This window comes from Stegastes partitus, unplaced genomic scaffold (assembly GCF_000690725.1).
Source record: "Stegastes partitus isolate 25-593 unplaced genomic scaffold, Stegastes_partitus-1.0.2 Scaffold1489, whole genome shotgun sequence".
NCBI classification, from domain to species: domain Eukaryota; kingdom Metazoa; phylum Chordata; class Actinopteri; family Pomacentridae; genus Stegastes; species Stegastes partitus.
Genome location: NW_007579220.1, coordinates 68,083 through 91,847, shown reverse-complemented (window position 1 = coordinate 91,847; position 23,765 = coordinate 68,083). Strand labels below are relative to the sequence as shown.

Below are 23,765 nucleotides of genomic sequence, written 5' to 3'. Positions count from 1 at the left end.
AATATCAGTTATTGGATTCCTTGATGGCTAATAATCAATAACATTAAAACCATATTGATCGACTCCGAGTCCAAACATCTGTGAAGCCCAAACCCTGCCAGCAAAAAATCCCCACAGTAATACTATTTATGAGAGCCAGTAACAGAGAAAATGATCCGATTTTTAACTGTCTGACGGTGCTTGAACTGATCCTATGTGATGTACAGTTATATTTAACAAAATCTAAGCTTAACGTTGTGATATTTCACCAAAATCACTTTCTGCTACATGCGCCATTTAAAAATTCACCAAAGATTAACAATTTGCACCAGATTCTGTAAAAAAAAAAACAAAGAATTAAGCGCCCAGAAGTAAAGAGGAAATCAGCTGCGACAAATAAAAAATAAATCTGTCGTTTTCAGCTGAACTGCAGGCTGTGTTTAATCAGAGCACAAAGAAACTAGTGTGAAAACTAATTAGAGCGACTAAAAGCAAAATGAAACACACTTGATCAATAACAGAAATGGTTCAAAAATAGTTTACAGAGGAGCAAAGTGTCAGCAAGTTATCAGAAGACACACTCAGCATGGTGAAATATCGTTTTTCTAGAGATGATGTACAGAATAAATAAATAACCAAAGAAATCCAACTTTGTTATACTGCACACAACAGACACTCCTGAGTTGCCCCGAGCCACAGTTGTGCTGTTTCAATAACGCTGCAGGACCTATAATAAGCCCAAACCTGCCAGAAACTGCTTTGGGGTTCAGAGGGAATTGAAATGTCTTTTAAGCCAAATGTTGTTACGCTGTGAGAGGTGAACGCCTGCCTGGATTTCAAACTTACAACTACGGAGTGAATAAAAGATGAGGCAAAGAGAGCCTTCACTCCGTTCTCCACCAGAACTCCAGCCCAGTTCATCATGGCCCAGTACTGTAAGTAGTCGTGGCCACCGTGCCAGAGGCAGACGAACCCAAACGCCAGGCCGGTGGATAACATTTTGAACAGAGGACCATGTCGGGAACCTCCCAGCGGCACGTAGATGTATCTGAAAAACCAGCACATAGCAGCAAAAAAAAGAAGTAATTCAGAGCCAGTAGGATAAATAAAACGTTACAGCATCATAACCTGGAGAACAATAGCAAGTAAAGGATCATTATTTGTTCCTTTTGTGGGACAGGGAATGCAGTGAATGGTGAGGATGTAAAACAAAAGGCGGTTAAAAATGGCACCACAATGCACTGATGAATAGCAAAGAGCGCCTGTCACAGAATGATCGTGTCATCGATTTGTGATTTATGAAATAAACGCGGCTCTGACGTCCACTGCAGAAATAGAGGCTCTCTGGGGAATATCAATCCTGCTAAGTTGTTGGAACTGGGTTAATGATTCCAAAGTGTTTTTTTTTTTTTATGATTCACACCAACAAACCCTTGACGGGCGGTTAACCCATTTCTAAGTCAAATTGATTTCACTGCTAACACCTCGACTGACTCAACCTTCATCAGCATATCGGGGAATAAACTGTTAAATGAAACACCGATATTTATCATGAGGTGCAACATCCAGCTTACATGTTTTTTTGCAATGGTCTAAATGAGATTACATTGTACGGGGGATAAAAATAGCTGCATGTGATTGCCCAATTGAAGTGCATAATATCCCACCGATCGCTAACAAACGTGGCGCGTGTCGTGATGAAAAATGGCCTCAGATATTGTGAGAACCTCGTCCGTCCCAGAGGTACTGACAGAGTCTGAACATGCTACATCACTCCAACACACTTAACAAACATCCCATTGTGTGCAGTGTTGCTGAGCTGGGAACTAATTATCTCAGCCACCCTGTGGCTAATCAATGTTCCTGAAAGATGAGCCAGCGTTTTGTGAGCCTTAAATAGAGTGGCCAGCTCGGCCATATTGGAGGATGAAAGTAGGTGCAAGAACAGATGGAGAGGTAGCAGAGTGTTCGAGCAAGAGCAAAGCGAATACCTGAACACACCCCAGCATCTCTGCACCCATTTAATTTATTTAAATGTGGACGGATTCTGAGCAGATGTTAATCAAAATATGATAATTCTGAGATATACATTAATACCTGAATAATCAATGTGTTACTTCAAGCAGATGGTGCAAACACCATGCTGACAGGCTTCATAGACTGTCAGAAGGAGTTAGACAGTCTGGAGGATATTACAGTTGATGCCTGTGCTCTTGTGGAGATCTGTTTTGCTTTAAATGGAATCAAAACCAAAGTTAAACGCTGACCTCCCACCGAACCCGACCTCTGGCCCCCACTTTAATATTTGCAACTAATACTTCCCAGGACGTGGGATCAAACGCTCCTTCTCATATGTAGCTGCAATAACTCAATCAATCACCCGGTAAGAGCTCTTTTGTTGGCCGATAACTGAATGTGAGTGAAACAGAGAACCTGAGACTCAGCGGCGTGCAGGCAGGCAAAGCGTAATGGAATGGCGAAGAATGAGCCACTTAGCTGCCCAGGGAGACGGGGTGTCAGTGAGTCATGCAGAGCACATCATTTAACACCTACGCACTCATCTAACGCTCTTCTGACAATTTCAACAGAATTTCAGAACTGCATTAAAACCTCTTTAAAAGCACTTTTGCAAGAAGGAACGCCGGGGCATTGTGTCACGGGTATCGTTTTGCATCTGCAGCAGGATAATTGCAAGTGATGCCATTAAGCAGGAGAAAACAATTTCCAATGGACACGGATTAAAATGGAAACTTGCATTTGCAATTTAAATGCTGGGATCTTTAGCAAATTAATTGGAGCCACTTTAACTGGCATTTTTTTTCATAACATCTGAAGAGCAGATGCATGTGTACACCGTCACACTGCAAGGTGTCACAAAAAAAAAAACCCAAACTGTCAACACAAAACACTAATTAGCAAATAATAACCAAGACAGGGAACATTTTCACATAATATCACAGCGTGTTGTCTGACAACCGTGCAACTGTTGTGTTGCCGTAATGTAGCAACCGGCATCTAGCGAGCAGACCATAAACTCCCGATAGGCTGCATTCAGCCGAGTGTGCATCATTAAAAGCAAACGAACTAATAATGTGCGTTGTCCAAAGTACAAGTGAGCAAACACATAATGCTCCCATTACATATGCACATATTAAACAAGGAGGCATTTCTCCAGGGTGCAGCAGCAGCAGAAGAACTATTCACCAACAACATGCAACCTCATAATCATGAGAAAGACTACATGCAAATGCAGCATCCTCGTCCATTATGATGAAACACGCAGACGATCAGCGAGAGAATGGCACCTTTTCTTTTAAGGTTGTTCAGCTGACAAATTCAGTTTACCGCCGGAAATTAGCACTTTAAGTGGGCAATAAATAAGAACTAGAGCATGCTGCTGTTCCAAATATAGAAAGACAGACTGATGGACAGATATGCTGTGAAAATAAATAAATAAGATGTTTTACAGATTTTGTCTGTACTTTTGAAACACAAAAAAATATGAATACAATCACATGTCCAATGTAAAAATTATTTTCTTTATTTATTCCATCTCCTTTTGCACTGTTTCAAAATCTGATTTATTTATTTTGCTTTTTTTTTTTATCCCTTTCTCTCTCTTCCCTTATATATGTACATATTTATTGATTTTTTGTGTGTTTATTCTTTATTTTTATTCATCCTCTTAATATTGTTTCGGTGTGGAACAGGTACGCAAAGCATTTCACTGCGCGTTATACCGTGTATAACTGTGTTTGTGACCAATAAAGGCCTTGAATCCTTGAAATAGCACCATAAATGTATACGTTAGAAAGACCATAAAATGACCCCTTTAAAAAAAAAAGAAGAAAAAAAAAATGTCATAAAAAGATTGTTAAAATACAAATACAATATTTATCACAATTCAACAAATATTTCCTTTTTATTTATTTGGGTAAAACTGGTAAATTCAAGTTTCATATTTAAAATTATTTCTTAAATTAGATACTTTTTCACTGAAAAAGAAGTTTTGAATATATTAAGATGTCTCGTATAATTACAGAAAGTTTTCATCAGTGTTTAATACCAATGAGCCTTGCTCAATTATCAAAATACAGTATTACCCATTGGAAACAGTGACAACTACTGCAGCAGCTACGCCGACATTAACTTGATTAAACAAGTCGGTCCATCATGTAGTTCATACTTTGATGCCAAACTGCTGTGAAGAAATAAATAACGTTACAGGATGTTTACTCTGAAACACTGCAGCTCATCTGCTGTGTTTAATATCGCTGGGACCTGAGGAGGCATGTCGGTGCAAAGAACCACGGGATGTTCAAATTAAAACGATTAGATAGGTAGTTTTGTGATTAGTATTGTTTGAATGTTGATTACTGTGGATGGGTACAATGACTTTTGGTGGTTATGAGGCTGTTAGTATTGTGGGGGTTCAGCCAGCAGCGGGCCACCATGACAGGGACTTGTGTAGCGCTTAATGGACTCCAGCCAGTGTCCGTACACAGATACTGAGTTTGTGCTTCATTGGCCCCTTGTGTAGGACACAGGGGACAGTAAACATATTGCAAAACCTGAGAAATCTGGAGTGTTTCATACTCATAGTCCAACGATATTGCAAAAGTACATTCATTCAGTTTAAAGGTAGACATAAGTTTATAACACTACAGCATGTTTGTGCAGCACTACAACTTCATTTTTGTAATATAGCAACACTCAACAAACACATTTATTTGTAATTTCATCGTAAATATTCTTCATAGATAGATAGATAGATAGATAGATAGATAGATAGATAGATAGATAGTCTAATAAGAGAGCTATTATTTGATTTTGATGACATTTCACATTTTTACTAAGCATTAACATCTGAATAAGTCCGTCCACTGCTCAATAAGTGCCTCTTACCTGATGAGCCATCGATACAGTCCCTCATCAAAGTGCCTGCGAGCGGAAAAAACAGAATATTTGAGTCACTAATTTACATAATAATATAGCACTGAGTGAGAAACACCTGAGCACTGGGCTTCACATAAACTGAGCATGTATGCATGATGCACTTTGTGTTTGTGTGCTTCCTCTTTGTCATTAAGAAGATTAGATTTGGCGCCGTCTATAAACTGGAGCTGCTCCGTCAATGATGTCAGCCGACAGCTTTATGCATTCCATCAATGTTGTCAACATCGGCCAGCTCAGCACACGCAGGCTGGATTGGAGTGCATCGGAGTCAGCACATTGGTCTGTGTAACGGACGGCCGGGGCGTTTTTTTTTTTTTTTTTTTTTTTTTACTGCCAAACCAAACGTGCAGCCCTCCCCTTTCAACTTTATGAGCTCTAATTTAAGGGAGCATTTCTCATTGTTAATTACATTTGGGAACAAGAGCGACTGGGCTATGAGTACGAGGTATAAACTGCTGGGATACTCGGCACTTTCTGGAAATTTACAGCACAAACGTGAAGTCCTAGTCGCTGCTCCTCTGCCACATTCCAAAGATGTTTTATTGTATATTAAAAGTTTTGCATTTATTTGCATGTTTGTTGCCTCCCCGTCCGGTAGGTTGGAGGTATTATTTCAACTTAACGATGACGATTATTAGTAGTATTACTTTAAAGGATGTAGATGGTGAGGCTTTTGAACTATAATGAAAGAGTTATTCTTATTATTTAGCCCCCAGTCACTCATATAAATAAGAAACACCTATCAATAGAATGCGATACAGCACCACAAACTTTAGTAATATGGTATATTTGAATCAGTTAAACAGTATAATCTTTACCATTAATTGCATCAGATGTATACTAGATCATATTGTGCAGTAAATCAGCAGCACATCAAGTGTTTTTCCTGATATAGTAAACTGTCAACACAACCCTTTCACCAACCTGAATGTCCTAAAATTACTTCCAAAAAACCCTATTTTTATTATATTTGAAATCCTGCTGAATAAGAGGCTTCATCCCCATGGCACAGGACTGTGTGTTCACTAACTTGAGCAATTGTGACCCCTTCAGAGCAAACCGGGCAAAAATCTTTTGAAACGCATCGTCTTCGCCTCGTAACAAATCTGCTGAAAAGCTTAATAAACGTAGGAATGATCATCACACTCGGTTTCATCATGTCTACTCTCTGCGGAGGTTGATGTGTCCTGAATAACTCAAACTCATCATCAAACCAACAAAAACATAAAGCACACGTTTCATTTATCGTACCGGACTGTGTCAGATCTGCTTTAGAACTGACACACGGTTGTAATTAACCTTTACTCGATTTGGTTTGAACATTTTGTGTCATGATTTACTTCTCCAGAATGTGTTTTTTTTTTCTTTTTTAATTTAGAGGTAAATAAATGAAGCCTTGGCCTGAAAATGCGGAGTGTGTTAAGAGGAACAAACCCTTGTAGTGTGAGTCAGAAACAATGATATAATGCTTCTGTGTGGAGGTGACCCATTGCTCTGATTGCCTCAAGATGAGACAATTTGCCGTTCCCAGTCTGAATCTGATTGCTAAAGCACAGCGAGTACTTAAAGCATGTGACACTAAATGTACCTTTTCCACAGGGATACCAGGGATGCTTTTCTAGTTTTAAGGAATTCAACATCAGGATAATACTATGTTTACACCAATCAGCCACAACATTAAAACCACTGGCAGGTGACAAGAATGACGTTAATCGTCTTTACAACTAAAAGTTCAGCTGGAAAACCTCAGCTTGTGGCGTTTGTGTTGTTGCATTGCTGCAGACCAAGCACACCCCTCCACCGCACCAGCCTCCCCCAGCACAACAATGCGCACTGCCACGTTGCACAAACTGCTGAGGAAAGAACATGACAACGAGCCCAAGGCGTTGACCCAGCTTTTAAACTCCCCCAGATCTCAATCTGATCCAGCATCTGGAACAAGAACAATCCACAGATGCCCGACTCGCTATTTTCATGGCACAAGGTAAATCCTACACGATATTAGGCTGGTAGTTTCAGTGCTGTGGCTGATCTGTGCATGTCAGAGTTGGATCCACTGTACGATCTTACCTCCACATCCCTGTGAAGCTGTACATAATGCTGACACAGCGAGGAAGCTCTGGGGGGACCAGTTTATCCAGAGTGGCGAGCATGGATGGCAGGCCAAACAGCACCAGATACTTCACATAGAAGAACTGGACTAGAGCCAAGGCCAGGCCTCCTGTGACGAGGGAGAAAAAAGAAAGTCTTGAAACTAATACTTCCTATTTTATGATTAAGAAAAGTTCTATATATCCCGAAGACAATCTTCCAGCTAATTTCACTTCTGGGGCCAAACTTTGGAGGAGCAACAAAGGAGGGATCAATAGATGTCATTAAAACTTGTTGGATCTTGACAAACATGATTCACTGGTGCCATTAAAGATGCTGAGTTAATGATAATGAATCATCTTGTCTGCAGTCTATCGACATTTTCCTTCCAGCTTATGACATCTACTGGAGAGGCAAGACAATGATGAGTTAGAAGATGACTGAATAGATGAAATAACTGAATGATTTAGCTTCATAATCCCAGAGGTGCTTTGGATGTAAAAACACCAACATGGACTCTATGGACCACTGCGGCCACCTGCATAAATTATACAGTCCTGCGTGTGCCTTGCTAACACATGCAGGGGCTGTAAGGAGGCAGAGAGCAGGGGGAAGTTGCAGTTAAAATTGAGGACAATAAATTCAAAGCAATTCAATTATATGCAAACAAAACACAACACAGATCTGAGCAACTTGACTCCGACTTGAGAACAATAAGTAAGTCAGCAATCGGCATATCTGGCAGAGATTTAGAACTTGCTAAATCCAGTGGGGGTAACGTGTTTTTTTTAAGTACGGCATCTCAAAAACAGCTTGTGTCTCAAGTGGCAGGGAAATATGAAAGCCCAAACTCAACGCTATACTGCGCAAAAAGCCCAAAATACATAAAGACTTACCCAGGGCCCACGGAGGAAGTATCTCTATGTAGGTCTCATTAGTCTGGATGCAGTGCATGTACATAACGTGGATCATGTATTCTGCAATGCACCACCACAGTATGATCCGTCCAGATCTGAGCACCACGTAGCTGAGAGCAGATTCGTCCCTGTCGCTCTCCTCAGCGGGCCTCCGCATCTGCAAGTGGAGCATGTTGTTAAGGACTGCTGCTCGAAGCTTTGTTGCCAACAACACTAATGCCAGCGTTGTAATAGAAGAGCCTGCACATGCTGTGTGGATATGGACAGATGTAGTGCAGAAAGATAAGCATGCACAGATATGACCAAACAAATGGCAGCTATTGCTCTGCACATCTAAAATATCCGAGTTACTGCACCCTCTCTGCTTTAAATACCCCACCGCCGATGTGTTGTTTACGTTTTTTTGACCTGCAGTCAGGGGCAGCAATCAGCCTCAGCCTCCTCCAGACAAAAGCAGGAGAGGCAATTGTAAATTGCAGTTTACTTCAGGAGTAGCCTTCGATGGCTCTTACCTGCTCCATGTAGTCTTTGTACGTGATAATGGGTCCATTGTAGAAAAAGGGGTGGTAGAAGGTGTACGAAAACAACCAGGAGAGCTGCACAACATCACCACCACCATGGCTCAAAGGGCTCCAGCAGTGCTCCAGGCTGAAGCTGATGAAGCGCAGGCCACAGACAGCAACACTGAAGAGCAGCAGATAGTACTCCTCCTCAGTCTTATACCAGCTTCTCTGTGGAATACAGTGGGAATTATTATTAAGTTCCTGCATTTTCCCCATGCTAACAGTCTGACTTATGTGTGCTTTTAAATATACACCAATGAAAATGAGGGAATTGGAGATTACAGAATATTTACAGAAATGGTTCAGAAAGTCTCCTCCCAAATATAAATGAACATAAGAGAGTTTTTGAGGTGAGAGTTGAACGTAAAGAGGTATATTTAGGTCTATTTCTCTTTAAATTTCTGCCCACTGTGACTGGAGCATTGCTGTAACCATGCTTGATGCATCAGATACTGTGCAGACAGACTACTCATCAGTGGCTGCTGTTAAGACCATTCTACATGTCCTGAAATACAACCAAAAGGAATGAATTTATGTAATTTAGTCCCTGAAGTTACAATACAAACTGAATTTCAGTATGTTTTTATCTGTAATTTGTTGTGTTCATCACTGTGCTGCATTGCAACAGGACACAGAGCTTCTCCCGTCTAATTATCCTCATGAAACACTGCAAACGAGCTGATTGATGCTTTCAATATTTTCTCTTAACTTTCATTCAGTTGTCTGGTTTTAGAATAAAGGAGCTGGGCAGGCAAATGGTTGCACATCCCCTTGGTGTCTTGCGCCCTCTTGTGTTCTTTGCAAATATCGCATTTAGTGCAAAGGTGAGCCATCAATAGACGTTCTAAAAATCTGCTTTTTTTTTGCTATAACATAAAATAAATTGTGAATTCATGCCTTGTTCTGAGAAGAGTAGTTTGTGGAAAGAGTTCCCTTTTGTCTTATTTAGCTCGTTAGGAAACAGCCAATCAGATGAGGCGACCAATTACCTCTGGTGTGGCAGTTTTCTGACCTTCCTGAGGAGTCAGACAAGGACTTCACGGTCTCTAGTTTTGGGTTTCTGTGGCCTTTCTTCCTTATATTGCACCTGCAGCTCAAGGTAGGTCTAATTTTGATGTAAAGTCCTGTTTTTATCAGTTAAACAGATTTTGGGTCAACCCGGTGTGAGAGAGATGCAAATGCAGAACAAATAAGAAGCTTCTGTGTTTGGGTTGAAGTGCTGTTTCACTCATCTGCTGCTTTATTTGTGTGGAAATGCAACAGTAGTTTCAGCAATATTCAGATTTACAGTGGGTTTATTTATCCATAGAGGAATTTTGGTGCTTCCCAAACAGGTTTTAGACACCACCAAAGCAAACCACAAGTGTCAAAATCATTTAAAAATAATAATAATTAAGAATAAAAAACAGCAGTTCGTTTTTGAACCACTTTTTAAAAACTGAGGTGTCATTTACGTAAGAATAATAGACATTTTTGTTCATCAAATGGTTATAAATACCAGGAACGTGCATGTTTTCCATTGCTTTTACAATCTGCAGGCTGATAATTGTCATGTCTCGTACCAGGTGTTAGGTTTTATTTGGTTTTTTGTCTTGTATTTGTGTTGTCTCGTGGCTTTTATTTTGAAACCTCTTTGCCCTCGTGTTTCAGGAAGCTTGCCCTCTCCCCGGTGTTTCCTGTGTCTGATTGTCTACCCAGCCCTGATTGTGTCCACCTGTTCCTCATTACCTTGTGTGTATATATATAGTCTGTCCTGTGCCAGTTCGTCTTGTCATTGAGTCAAGCTTCACGTTCTAGCCCTCTTCATGTCCAGGATTTCCCCGTTCATGTCCCTTGTGGAAACTACCTTCAGGTTTTGTATTTTGTTTGCTACTTTGTATCCAGCGTCTTTCCTAGTCAAGTGTTTGAGTTGTTACTTTGTTTAGAAAGATTAAGTTTTTCCTCATTGAGTGATTTTTTTGGTTCTTTAGTCTCCTCGTTAGAGTGACGTTTTGGTTTTTTATTGTTGAATGATATTTCTGTTGATACTTTTGTAAATAAATCAGTTTGAGAACGTTTTTTGAGTTGTGCATTTGGGTTCGCTTTTTTGTTAGTCTTGTCAGATAATGCTTTCAGATTTGTGTAATCAACACCCAAACACCTTTTCCGAGCCAGGAAAAAAAACCCATGCTCACAAAAATGCCAACAAGTGTAAAAGAAAATTTGTTTGTGGAAGCTAAAGCCAGGTCTGCATACATTCGTAGCAATCTCAATGCAATTAATAACCAGCTTTAGGATTTTAAAGTCAACATAACATTCACCCTAAAATCAGACAGAAGTCATATCCAGGTGACGTGACCCACCTGGATGTCCTGAAGTGGCTGGATGTGAAGCGTGGAGAGCAGCAGCAGGTTAAATGCCCATGACAAAGCAGGCTTTCGTAGCTGAGCCACTGAAAAGGACAGACTCAGATGTACCAGCAGCAGGCTCACACCTTTAATCCCCAGCACACTGCAGGCGGCTAAGAGGCCATATATCGTGAGCGCCGGCACCCGCAGCTGTCGGGAGAAACATAAAAAAATGTGTCGGATTGAAGCGTCTCCCACCTGTAGCTGTATTTCATTTGACACTCCTGGAGCAGCTGCGTCCTACCTTTGGGTAAAAGATGCTGGTCAATCTGGATACCACGCCATGACCAATCAGAGTCCACAGTAAGGACTTCTTGGCCCAGTCGGTCCAGAAACTCCATTCAAAGTCTAATGGGTCCTGACAAAAACAGCTAAACGTCACCACTGACCTTTAAAAATACACCTGAAAGCCTTTTGAAAACAAACTTCGAAGGGTCAAGAATCCTCATTTTTATGCAGCAACCAAATGGATGAACTCTTCTAAAAATGTGAAAACAAGCTTGTGGTTTCTGTGGCACAAAGTAGCTTAAATTGGGGCATGAGAGGCAGCATAACACTGGTTCAGACTGGGCTTTAAATCAGCACTTCCAGCTTTGAACTTACCCTTTTAAAGCCCTTAAGGAGGCCCTTTTCCAACTGGAACTCTCTCACTAATGGAGCCTCGTGCTCTGAGGTACAAAACAGAAAATAACGGCTTTAATTTTCTTCACCTATTCTTCTTGTTTTATCCAAATAATGCACTGATATCTGCCTCACCTTTGGAGAACCTGTGCAGTTGGTAGAAAGAGTACAGATGAGAGCCAAAGGACAGCACCCAGTACACGAGGAGCTCTGTCCGTGGCAGAGGGGCCAACTTGGCCTTTGGTTTGGATGTCATCAGGCAAAAATCACTGTGCTATAGTGCCCCTAAAACACAATAAGTCAGATATACACATGCTAAACCAATTAAAGCTGTAATTGGCACTGATACTAGGCTCAGCATACAATGTATTATATTGATATGAAACTGGAATTAGAGGCAATTCATGCAAATCCTGAATTAAATTAAAGGAAAATATGATTTATTACAATTTTATGTAATTGGCACAGTCCTATTTGGAAACTCTTTGTACATCCTTGACATCAACAACTAATTTGTAGCTCTGATAGTCTTTTATTTTGATGCAAAACTTACTTTCACATGTTATTAATTCTAAACTGTGCACTGCCGACAGATCTTTAATCATTTTCATGCAAGATCAGTCTACACCTCCAAAATCAATAACAACTAACTGTGTATAATCCCCCTGATACTTCACAGTAATTCTCACAATTAACATATTGTACTATACATAAAAGAAACTGCAAATGTACACAGAGCTAGAGCACAAGTGGAGATGGCAACCTTCATTCACCCTTAATCATGGTTGAATTTACGTATGGATTGCAGCACTAACCACTGGTTTCTAAAAATAAATTAAGTGACAATGTATGAAGGCACAACTTGGAAACAACCTAAATTCTTTATCACCCACTGAACAGAATATTTTTCCATCCACATGGCTCTGAGCAAAGTATTTCAGGACTCAAGTTTTTATTTTTTAAACAAGTTTCCTGAGTCTTCTTTTTTTGCGCATTGTTCAGCCGTCTTCCCAATGTCAGTAGTCAACGGGCTGTAATTGTCGTTTTGATTCGGAATGAGGCAATAATGCTGAAGGATATGCAAAAAAATAAATAAATGCATAAACAAATAAATAAAAATCATAATGCAATTATTTTGACAGAAATTGCGCCATGATTTAGTAGGAATGGTATTTTTTCATTTCTTTTCCACAGAAACAAAACTATCTAATGTGATTTTTGCTGCAGTCTGTACCGAACAACCACGTTCTCCTTTATGTCTGGAGAACATGATTTGTGGCTGGAGCTTCTTTGTAGCACATTAATGCTTCATTTATAATGATATTTTTCCTTTATCAAAAAAATTGCACCTCCTGCAATTTGAATATTCAATATTTAATTCTACTTTTATATAAACTTGGAATATATTGAGGTATGAAGGAGTCATTTACAAGGTACCTGAGTAAGAAAATAAAAGACGGGGCGCACAAATAAACACATGAAATAATGAACTTTATCAAATAGTGATTTCAGTAATATTTCAGTGAACTGTTCAGGCCTAATTGGGGAACTGCTTAAGATATATTTGTCATTCAGTGGAAGAATCCTTTTGATTCTGATGGTTCAAATAATCTTTTAGGATTTTAGTTATGTGAAACGAACTACTGCTGGTCAGGCTGTAGTTTTTATTTTTTTATTTATTTTTTGAAAACAACAATAAAAAATGGATTTGAAAATTTTAAATGATTGTAAAATAAATAAAATTATCTTTGACCGTACTTTTAAACAAAACAGACCCCTCTGGAGGATTAACGTGTATTACTTCCATCGCACTGAACTGACTTGAAGGAGACGTCCAGCCGTTGCCAACCGCTGCCGTTGCTAGGTAACACGTCCCAGAGGTTGCTAGCGGTGACGTATATCGCTCCGCCCCCCCAGCAAAAAAAGGGCAAAGTAAAGCAGCTAGCTAATGCTATCATGCACATTCACTGAACATGCTAACGTTACCTGGTGTCATTTTGTCGTTAGGAGGAGACCTTTACCAGCAAGTCGGCGTGTTCGCACTAGTTGTCGTGCTAATTTTGTCCATTAGTTTTATTCCCACTCTGCTAGGCTACCACGTAACTTCCGCAAGCTGCCCTCTCCGAATTACAGTTAGCTAACGTTAGCTACGCTAGCTAGTCATTCGAGCAGGCTGTATTGTTGCCTAACAGAACCGAACCGGTTTTCATTGCGTTGCTGAAACCTGCAGACTGCACCGTGACAGCTCTTGGACCGTGGATCCCGGTATCCAACATTCAAAGGTACCGAATTCTTCTTCTTCTTTTTCCGTGTTTCACTGTGGCAGCAGCGTTTTACAGCACGACCGCCCCCAACTGTCCGGGAGTGGCTTAGCAAGAGGAGGACAACACTGTAATTACATTTTATGATATTTAATTAGTATTCTGCTGTATTTATTTGAACGATCTATTTACTTTGAACACGGAAACACGCCTCTACTCTACATATTTCGAGGTTATGATGCATTTATTGCGTTATCTTCTGTTTGTGATTCTAAAGTGAAGTTGTGGATGTAGGACTGTCACTTGTGGGTATAGTTTTCAGTCTGGTAGGGTTGTTAGTATTTAGGTAAAAGGTCTCTGCACTCCATCTACCACTGGATTTAATCTACATAACTCGTATGAACTTACAAAGGTAAGCCAATAATAATAGTGCAATAAAAAATCAATATATCAATCAATATATTGAGGTCAATTTGTAATTTGATTCCCCAATGAAAATCTCCTAAAAATGTACTGAATCAATTTTTGGGGTTTTGAACTAATACTTAGTCTTTTTGATTCTATAGTGCAGGTTACTAACAGCAAGCCACTTGTATTATGCTGCATCCTGTCCTGTATAGAACTTAAAGTGATGCTGAAATAGTCTGCTGTGAGATTGGATTTCAACTTGCTGAGTGGTGAAGCATTTGCTCACTACTATTAGTCATGAAAGCCTAGAAGCAATCTAGTTGTTTATGGGGTCTTTCCTGGCTTAGAATGGTGGATGGTCAGTGTACAGTAAAGGCAATGAGTGTGTGTTATCTTATTTGAGAGAAATCTGTGCATTTTAATGAACAAAAATGTCTACTAGCTGAAAAACCTCCTTGGGATGCACGACAATTCCTCTATGGGGGAAAAACACTGGAATTTCTATTGTACATAAAAAATACTGTAAATTTAAACATTGTAAATTAAATTGAAGAACTTTCACACACGCAAAACAGTTTTCTTTGATATTTTAATCACTCTACAAGTGGAGTGGTACAGTTTATTGTGGAGAAACTGTGTTGGTTCAGTAGGTTAAGGGATCGGCAACAGACTCTATGCATGCATTCTGAATTAGACAGGGTTTGTCGGGTTTTAATAGCTCAACAATTGATCAGATAATCTCAACAACAAAAAAGGCAGTGGGTAATAAATATGGTAATAAGTTGACATTAAGACAGCATGCACAACAGCACAAATATCTCTTCATACATGATCCATTCTTTCCTCGTTGAAAAAAAAAAATCGGCAGCTTCTTACCAAGAACAACAGCGTTTCTGACAAACTAAAGGAGTGCGTAGACTCAGTTTATGAACTTGACAAATAAACGTTTGATGTTTCATCTCCCCGTAGCATCTACAGCTTGTTTCTTTGCCTTACAGCCAAATACAGAGCAAGATACGAACACGACCACATTTCATGTACACTTTCAGTTATCCACACTGAGAGAATCAGATTCCATCACTTTACCAGTTAATTGTAAGCTCATCTATTGTGTGTGTGTGTGTGTGTCTCATCTATTGTGTGTGTGTGTGTGTGCGTGCATGCTAACGTGTTTGCATGCAGTCATGCTTGTGTGTGTATGTGCACAGTGTAATCACAGTATGAATATGTTTTCACAGCTCGTCGGTCTCTCCATCGAAGGGCACGGCATCCGTCTCCATGTGAATGCTGCTGGGCTCGCTGCTGCCCACCCAGCCAATGGGAGTGCGGTTGAAGGAAGGCCGGCAGCCAATGTCTTGTTGGTACACTGCAGGTTCAGGCTCCTCTTTGGTCGCCTCAGTTTCTGGCAGCTGGAATTTCAGGAACTGATTGGCCTTTTCAAAGCCGCCGAAGGGCATGGCAGTCCTGTCAAACCGAGGTTAGAGGTTAATTAAAGCTCCTGTTTTGTCACAAAGCGCTCTGCAAAGTCAAACCTTGAGGGAGCTACCTGTTGAAGCTCTTGTACTTGGGCAGATCCTTTGGGTTAATGGGAGCAGGCATTTCGGTTTTCAGAGTGGCTATCAGGCCTTCGTCACCCTTCATCGCCTTCTCCCATGGCGACACGTACGTCTTCACAACAATCAGCTTCTTGGATGCGGAATCTTTTCCACCTCCTGTGATGAAAACAGATAGAGCTTTGTGATGTGATGTTTGTGCATTGTTTGTGTAGATGAAAATGCTCAACATTTGGGGAAATATGATTCACTTTGGTAAAAGGTAAATGAACGTATCAATACCACTCTTATGTCTGTGCCCCACATATGTAGGTAGAGTCAACCAGACTACCACAAAGACTGGAAACATGTTTTTAAGTTGAAAGAAATAAAAACAGTCTGCATACGGTCACCTCCAAAATTCACAAATTAACGCATAATATCTGATTTATCTAATTCATACAATGCCAAAGTGTAAGAACAACACATGGTGATGTTTCACAGGTTGCTTGTCTATTAATTAATGGCTTCCTCAAGTTTCCTTTGGTTGCCTGACAACTGCACAGTGACAACAATGTTTTTTATATTTTTGTTTTTTATAGATTAAACAATCAAGATATATTTTTTCAATTAGCAAGCTATAGAGATGCTGGTAGGCAGATTTCTTTTTATTTTTTTAATTTAGATAGAGCTGTTTTCTGTCTCCTGTCTTAAAGCCAAGCTAAGCTAACCAGCTTCTGATGGTAGTGTCACGTTTACTGTACAGACATTAAATCCACTAATCTAACACTCTGCCGGAAAGTAATCAAACATGTTTCCCAAAATGTCAAACTGCTCCTTTAAGATTTTGTTGTGCATTGTTGTGAACAGTTTAATTATTACCAACCTTTTAGTGGAGACCACTCACTCCCTCCTTCTCCTGTTAAACCCGCCAGCAGTCCTCCTGCACCTCCTGCTCCTCCTGCTCCTCCTGCTCCTCCTGCACCTCCTGCACCTTTGCTTCCAGGCTTTGGAGGAGGCACAGGGGGCCCCCCTGCTCCTCCTGCTTGTGCCCCTCCAAAGTACAGATGCACATTCTGTTTGCTAACAAAATGCCCACCAACATTTATCATCTGACCTCCCATCTGACCCCCCAGGGAAGGAACGAACTTCTGAAGGTTGTCCTGAAAGAAATATAATCCACGTAGTCAATCACATGCCATACAGAACACTGATTTGTATTCACTGATTAACAGGAAGTTCCACAGTGTGTTGAAAAATGCTCTTATGTAGCTGGTGTGACTGACCAGGAACGATGTAAAGCTATTTGTTTAACTAACATATGTGCAGGTGACTTAACATTTAAATCATTAAGCCCACTTTTCTGCCACTTGTCTTGTTTCTTTGTTGATTTTCTAAAAATGTATTATTCACACATAAGCAATGATTTTTGAGAAAGGTTTCCTTTAAAATGACTAAAGCTAACTGAATGTCATTTTCACTGTGAACAAGGTTCTCACCATTGACTCACTGCTGAAGATGTCGGGGTTGTTCTCGTAGATGAACTTCTCCACCCTCTGCTGTCTCATCCGGAACATCTTGGAGCCTCGGTTCTTCATCAGGGAAAGCTCCTCCAGCATGATGTCTTTGGGAGTCCTGATCTTTGTCCCCAGGTCGAACTCAGACGCCTCTGGCTCGGACTCATACTCTAGGTAAGGGACATCCAAAAAATAGCCATAGCAATTATTTAGTCGTAGAGATGTCTTTGTATTTGGTAGCTTTTTGGAGTTGAGTAAATCTATCTTGGACATGATCATTCAAAAGTATGTTTAGTCATAGCTGTTGAGAAAATATGTGCAAAGACACATTCTTTTTCTTTATTGCAGAGGTATGATTCCCAATAGTAACATGCTAATAGAAAAAAATCACACAAAATAATGAAATCAGTCAGTAATCTGATTAATCTGATGATGGGTTGTCATCACATACTTTAATCACAACATTTATTAAGCAATACAAACAATTAAGCTGTTTGTTTAAGGAAGACTACAGCATTTATTCATCTTCTCTTTTTATGTATTCATATAAATGTGCTCCTCTGAATACAAAGTTCTTAAACATAAGCACTTTATAACCATTTTACACATTTGTCATGGTATTTACTGGCAGTTGATGAAAAAAATAATGAGGTATCCTCATCAGAAAAAAAACAGATTAATTTAACTAAAAAAGGTTAAACTAGAGTTCTGTGTATTGTTCTGTTAGACTTTTACTGATGATATTTTTCTGCTTACGCTGCCGATGATACAGTACCTACCATCTATATCATTCAACTATTTATGTATACTATATTTAAAATACAGAGCTGCGCTGAGGAATGGTAATTTGGTTTCACATTCATGTCGTTTCGTGACAGCCTTACCATCCTGAGTGATATGTGATAGGTCGGTTATGATCTTGGAGGGCTTTTTCCGCTTGTTTAGGGGGGCAGGTGTTCCCAGAGGCATGGCTGGAGGGCCAGGAAAGAACATAGAACATTACTCCTGGTAACAGAAATGCAGAACAAAATCCCTTCATTTGAAACTACAGAAATACCTTTTCAGCAGGAGTTATGAGCAAAATAATGCCAAAGCTTCTCCAAAAAATGTCGAGACATTCATCCACAACATCTAACATATCAGAGTGTTTAATATAAAAGCAAAAACATGAAGAAAAAAAACACGTTTGGCTCGATGTCATGAGTTGTATATTTGACATTTCATCATTGTGTTCACAAAAATTAACAGTAATATGATTCTAAGGGTTCAGATACACTGCAGGGAGTGTTGTTGTTTCAGTTTAAAAACTGATTCACACCAGCTTCTCAAGATCACTCTTGACCGTCAACACCTACGACTACCAACCACCCCTGAGGTGAATCCACAGGACCTGAATGTATCAGACAGACAGCTCGGGCCCTCCTCGTTTTTCAAGTTCAAGGGGGGGATGTCAGTGACCTCAGATTCCCTACATTCCCTCGTGAAACAGATGTCTGCACCAAAGGAAACATATAGCCCAATGTGTGTTTCAGTTTTGTTTGGGCACACGAGATCTGGACGCCGTCAGCGGAAGCAGGCTGTTGTTTAGGCAGAACCTGGTCGATCCTTAAAGTCTGGTGCAGCCCTGCTGCAGTAAAACTGAAGGACTCCAGATCATAAAATAGCATCGGCATTATTCATATCATATGATCATATTCCCCAATCTGCTGCATGGAAGCATGTAGATGGGCAAAGCGGTGGTAATGCTTCCCTCTGGCTCATATGTCGACATATCACTCAGTGCTGAAATATATTAACATTAATAACCAACTTTTTCACAACTTATGATGCGTTGCTTGTTTGGGATATGCATCTGATTCTTGCATTATCTTATATGTTTATGTTACACAGTTTTTTTTTTTGTCTTCTTACGCGTATATCTCCAGCTCTCAACAGTTTCTTTAAGGCCCAGTCAAGTGGCAAAACATCACATCACATCTACTGGCTGGTAACTCAACCCACTGCAGCTATTTTTAAAAGTCATTTCCAGCCAAGACATTTTAGCGACGTGTAATGGCGTCATTTGACTATCAAATGGGCTCGACACACCTCGTAAGAACACAATACGCACCTCCAGAAAAACAATTCCAAGTGTCCGGTCGACCCTCTCGAAACAGGAGGCGGAACCAGAGTGGTTAATGGATGTTAACGAGGAGGATTTTTTTGACACAGCTTTAATTCCCTTAAATAATTACAGGCTCAGGGGGCTCAGATTTACCGCCCCCCCTCGCAGGATTTGGTAACACCATATAAAATCCCTGCAACGCCCCCAGAGAGGGATGGTCAGCACATTCGCCCATTCCTTTGGTCATTTTAAGACATACCAAATAAATCTAAAAGCAGCCGAGCAACCTCCAAAGCTATTCCTCTAATTCTTTTTTAATTCTTTTTTGGACTCAAACTTCTAGTCTTGTTTACTGAGCAGTCGAGGTCTTCTTGCATGAGTTCTTTCCTCGAGACGAGCTGCACAACCAGCAGAAGTTCTGACTGGGAGCACGCTGCACATCCTTAATCCCTCTCCTCATTTTTTGCAATGTGCAGAATTTAAATCCAAGCTGTTTGTCAATTAATAGAACAACCGATGGGATGCAGATCCACTCACCGGGTTTCTGTTGTAATCCTTGGAGGTGAGACAGACCTATAAATACCAAACAGTGAAGAGGAGACCCAGGGCTCAATGCTGGTGATCACAAGTTTACAAATCCCTCAGTGCCTCCGTCCCTACGAATGGCTGGACCCAGGTCCCGGGAAGTGCGAAACCCACCCAGCACTCAGATGGCAGATCTTCCAGGGGGTTGGGGGTGGCAGCAGTGTTGGTGTCAAGACAGGAGGAGGAGGTGGTTAGGAGTATGAATAGGGATTGGGGAGGGGGGGGCATTAAGGCAGGGGGGAGAAGTCTGTGTTGGCCAGCTGAAAGTGCTGATGGTGATATTAAGGGAACAAAATCATTCTCACAGATGGCTCAGAAGCCTATATTTAGTCGCAATGAACGAGGGGAACAGAGCTCAGCTATAAGATAACCTCAGAGGACTCCGGGGTGTGTTTGGGGTACGCAGAGGGACGTGGAGAGTATGTACGAGTGCACAGTGCAAGCTGAAGGTTAAGCACATGTGTGTGAGGCCACGTCAGTTTGTATTTCAAAGTGACAGTTCGCTCCTTAACTCTGCGGCGTTCTCTAACCTGACACTAGATTGTCACATTTTCAGTTTCTCTGGAGCATCACGTGACGGGACATGATGGACGTGTGCAGACAGAGCTGTCAGAAACCCCAGCAGTGTTTGTATGGCTTACACAGCTTGAGAAAACACATGTAGACGTAGTTAAAGAGAATTTGTTCTTCTGCTTCCTGTGTAGTTTTGTTCATTTTTGACATACATTTTTAGAACTGTGGTTTAAAGACATGAAAACATTTACAGCGTGCTTGTTGTATTGTAAAAACAAAGTGGCGCAAAATTGCAATTATTTAAAAGATTTTGGCAATTGAAATTAATTTAAAATTTAACTTAAAACCACAAATGTGAATCTTGTGGTGTTGCAGGACAAAAAAATCAGGGTGATCCCCAAATCTACTAGGATTCATCATTTGGGTAGCAAACCAGTGAAAGAAAACTTAAACTTACTGGTACACTGAAAAGAATCTGGCAGCAAAGTTGCCCAAACATACATTAAAAATGTTGGATTGCTGTGATGTTCAAAAATTCTAAAAACTGTGAAAATAAAGGAAAATATCACTGTCAAAAAATTATGTGTTTTTTTTAGCTAATTTAAACAGAGTAAAACATTCTAATTTTATGGCCACACATTTTAAAAAAAAAAGAGCAAATTACTATTTGTAAAAATACAGATTTCTGGTGTGGACATTTTGTACTCCCTCAATATTTAAATTAATATTTTCTTGTGGTTTTACAAGTTATCTGTAAAAATCTGTAAATCTTTAATTTTTCAATCCTAATACACGTAATTCTTCTTTCAAATATACAACAAGTATCTTTAACTTTATGATATTTTTTGCCCATTTAATGTCAGACGTAAAAGAATAAAACACCATTCATACAAACACCGATTTCTGATGCAGACTTTACAGTTTTGATTTGTTTTTTATGGTTAACATGTAAACATTTCTTTATAGTACTATACTATAGTTAGTTACTTTTTTTCTGTGATTTTTCCTAGTCATCTGTATTTTTTATAAAACAGAGATCTGTACAATAACAGTAAACTGTTAAAAAAAAAATTGCAGTGTTTCACTACTGAAACTGTCAGAGGATCACCAATGTCCTTTAAATTCAACCCTTTGAGATCATGAATTCCTGTGCAAACCTTCATGGCAATCAATCCAGTGGTTGTTAAATTATTTCGGTTTGGAAGTGGTCGGTCATCCTTAGAGTCACGCTGTGGCTTAAAAATAAAGGATATCGACTAAACGCCCACCTTAGGTAATTTACATTTAGTTTTAGAGTGTAATTGTCCTCAGGTCAGTGAAAGCCACTACAAAGTTTTGTATATCTTGATGACTAATAAAAAACAAATGCAAAATAATGATCAGAAAAGTGTATTTATAGACTGTAACATGAAATATACTTGAGTGTACATTAGATTGATAACAGATTGGTATTAATTTGATGAGGATAACTTGACAAGTTTCTCTGGAGTTCTGTTAATTGCATTTTGTGGATGAGGTTGCATTCTCATTTATAATATCAGCTGGCAACGTAATCTTGGGATTCCTCATGAGCTTTAGATTTGTATGCATGCTCAGGTTAGATTTACATCTCTACAAGCTCGGCTGAATCCACCAAGTCAGTGTGGTTTGTGTTGGTCTTGTGTTCTGGAGCCCACAATGAAAATAGAGATTGTGACTGACTGCAATCCAAGAACTTGTCCTAAAGTGACTGTGCATTTTTTTTGTCATTTTTCCTCTGTGCACCATCACAATGGATTTGAAATGAAGCAATCAAGATGTGATTGAAGTGTCGACTCTCAGCTTTATTTCAATGGGTTCAACAAAAATAGTGCATCAGCTGTGTAGGAATTACTCCCATTTTTTCCCATAGTTTTCAGGCTCAGATACAATTGGGCAAACCAACATAAAAATAATTTTAAAAAACCCTCTTAACTCTTGCATGCACATCTTTTGCATTCATGACTGTCTGAAGTCTGGAAACTGTGGAGAAATACCAGTTCCTCCCTTGTGCTGCTTTGCCAGGCCAGCAGCAGCAACAGCTGGTTGGTCAGCCGGGTTGAGGTCAGGTGACTGTTACCTTTGCGGTATGTTTTGAACCATTATCCATATAGAATCCATCGTGCTGCATCTACCCGCAGTCACATCATCAGTAAACACCAGTAACCCAGTTCCATTGGCAGCCATACATTCCCATGTCATAACACCGCCTCCATCTGTTTGACAGATTACACGGTGTGCTTTGGATCATGAGCCTTTCATTCCTTCTTAACACTCTTCTCCTCCCATCGCTCTGGCACAAGTTCATCTTGGTTCCCCTGAAGTTCATCTTGTTCCAGAAATATCAGAGTGTTTGTTTTTTTTTATATGTTTTTGTAGCAACGTCTAATCTGGCCTTTCAGCTTTCGAGTGTTACCAGTGAGCTGTATCTTGAGGTCAACGCTGTATATTTACTTGTTATTGAAAGCATCTCTTGATTGCAGAACTCCTTCAGAGCGTTCTTGACTTAACTGGGAAGAGAGGGCAGAAATTCAACAAGCGTCCACTTTAGTTGTCAGTGTAGTCCTTCTCTTTAAAAGTGTGTCAAATTGTTGATTTGGCCACTCCTGAAGTTTCCTCTATCTCACTTATAGTTGTGTTTTGTTTGTTTGTGCTGCTGAGTGCCTCCTTCACTTGCACTTACGACACCTCTTTGGACCACATATTGAGAGTTCCCATGAACAGCTCCCGAATGCAAATTCAACACTTTGAATCAGACCTTTTTATCTGCTTAATTTGTCATGAAATAACTAGGAAACGGACCACGACTGGCCGTGAAATTGGACGTCAGTCAGTTCTCAAATTACTTTTAAACCTGTGCAAATGGAGAAACTATGTAAAAAACAAATTACTGTAACTCTTAAATGGTTTGTGCAATATTTTTTTGTAAAATCATTTGATTAAAGCTGGAAGTCTACACTTCAAATACATCTTAATTGCATCATTTCAGATCAATTGTGGTGCAGCACAGAGGCAAAACTACAAAAGACTGTACATGCAGCTCTCTGCAACACTTGTACCGAAGACAAATATCCTCTGTGGGACAAAATACGTAAAACTGAACTGACTGGTTTACAATTAAAAAAGAATATGAAAGCTAGGAATATGGTACATTTTTTTTATCCTGACATCTGGGCAATTTCCCAACAATCAGTGGTTTTGTGTATCTTTAATTGTCTGCTTGTGTTTGACTCGGCTCTGCCTTATTTTTAACCCACTCCTGTCCAGCCTCCTCTCAAAATAGCAGCCCTTCAGTTCTCAGTAATTTTAGATC

General features: G+C 39.9%; 2 protein-coding genes across 3 annotated transcripts in view; both read right to left on the bottom strand.

The window, feature by feature from the left end:
* Window positions 1-13,698, bottom strand: part of hhat (hedgehog acyltransferase) — a 24,450-nt gene extending 10,752 nt beyond the window's left edge. Inside the window, exons 1-10 of the mRNA XM_008300021.1 lie at window positions 13,501-13,698; window positions 11,650-11,799; window positions 11,497-11,561; window positions 11,138-11,251; window positions 10,849-11,043; window positions 8,456-8,674; window positions 7,923-8,100; window positions 7,006-7,156; window positions 4,885-4,920; window positions 826-1,027 (exon numbers count right to left, since the gene is read on the bottom strand). Of these exons, the coding sequence (XP_008298243.1) occupies window positions 826-1,027; window positions 4,885-4,920; window positions 7,006-7,156; window positions 7,923-8,100; window positions 8,456-8,674; window positions 10,849-11,043; window positions 11,138-11,251; window positions 11,497-11,561; window positions 11,650-11,770 (1,281 nt within the window). The 5' untranslated portion in view covers window positions 11,771-11,799; window positions 13,501-13,698. The remainder of the gene's footprint in view (window positions 1-825; window positions 1,028-4,884; window positions 4,921-7,005; window positions 7,157-7,922; window positions 8,101-8,455; window positions 8,675-10,848; window positions 11,044-11,137; window positions 11,252-11,496; window positions 11,562-11,649; window positions 11,800-13,500) is intronic.
* Window positions 13,699-14,755: 1,057 nt separating this feature from the next.
* Window positions 14,756-20,043, bottom strand: myoz1a (myozenin 1a). Of its 2 annotated transcripts, XR_520908.1 has the most exons (7): window positions 19,874-20,043; window positions 18,117-18,203; window positions 17,215-17,402; window positions 16,602-16,878; window positions 15,730-15,895; window positions 15,344-15,647; window positions 14,756-15,311 (listed from the first exon to the last, which is right to left on the bottom strand). XR_520908.1 is itself a non-coding variant. In XM_008300015.1 (6 exons), exons 2-6 carry the CDS (start codon window positions 18,199-18,201, stop codon window positions 15,416-15,418), a joined length of 948 nt encoding a protein of 315 aa, XP_008298237.1. In that variant the 5' UTR covers window positions 18,202-18,203; window positions 19,874-20,043; the 3' UTR covers window positions 15,325-15,415. The 2 variants fall into 2 exon arrangements, 1 of the variants encoding a protein (XP_008298237.1); XM_008300015.1 differs by lacking the exon at window positions 14,756-15,311 and having other exon boundaries at window positions 15,325-15,647.
* Between the last annotated feature and the right edge of the window lie 3,722 nt (window positions 20,044-23,765).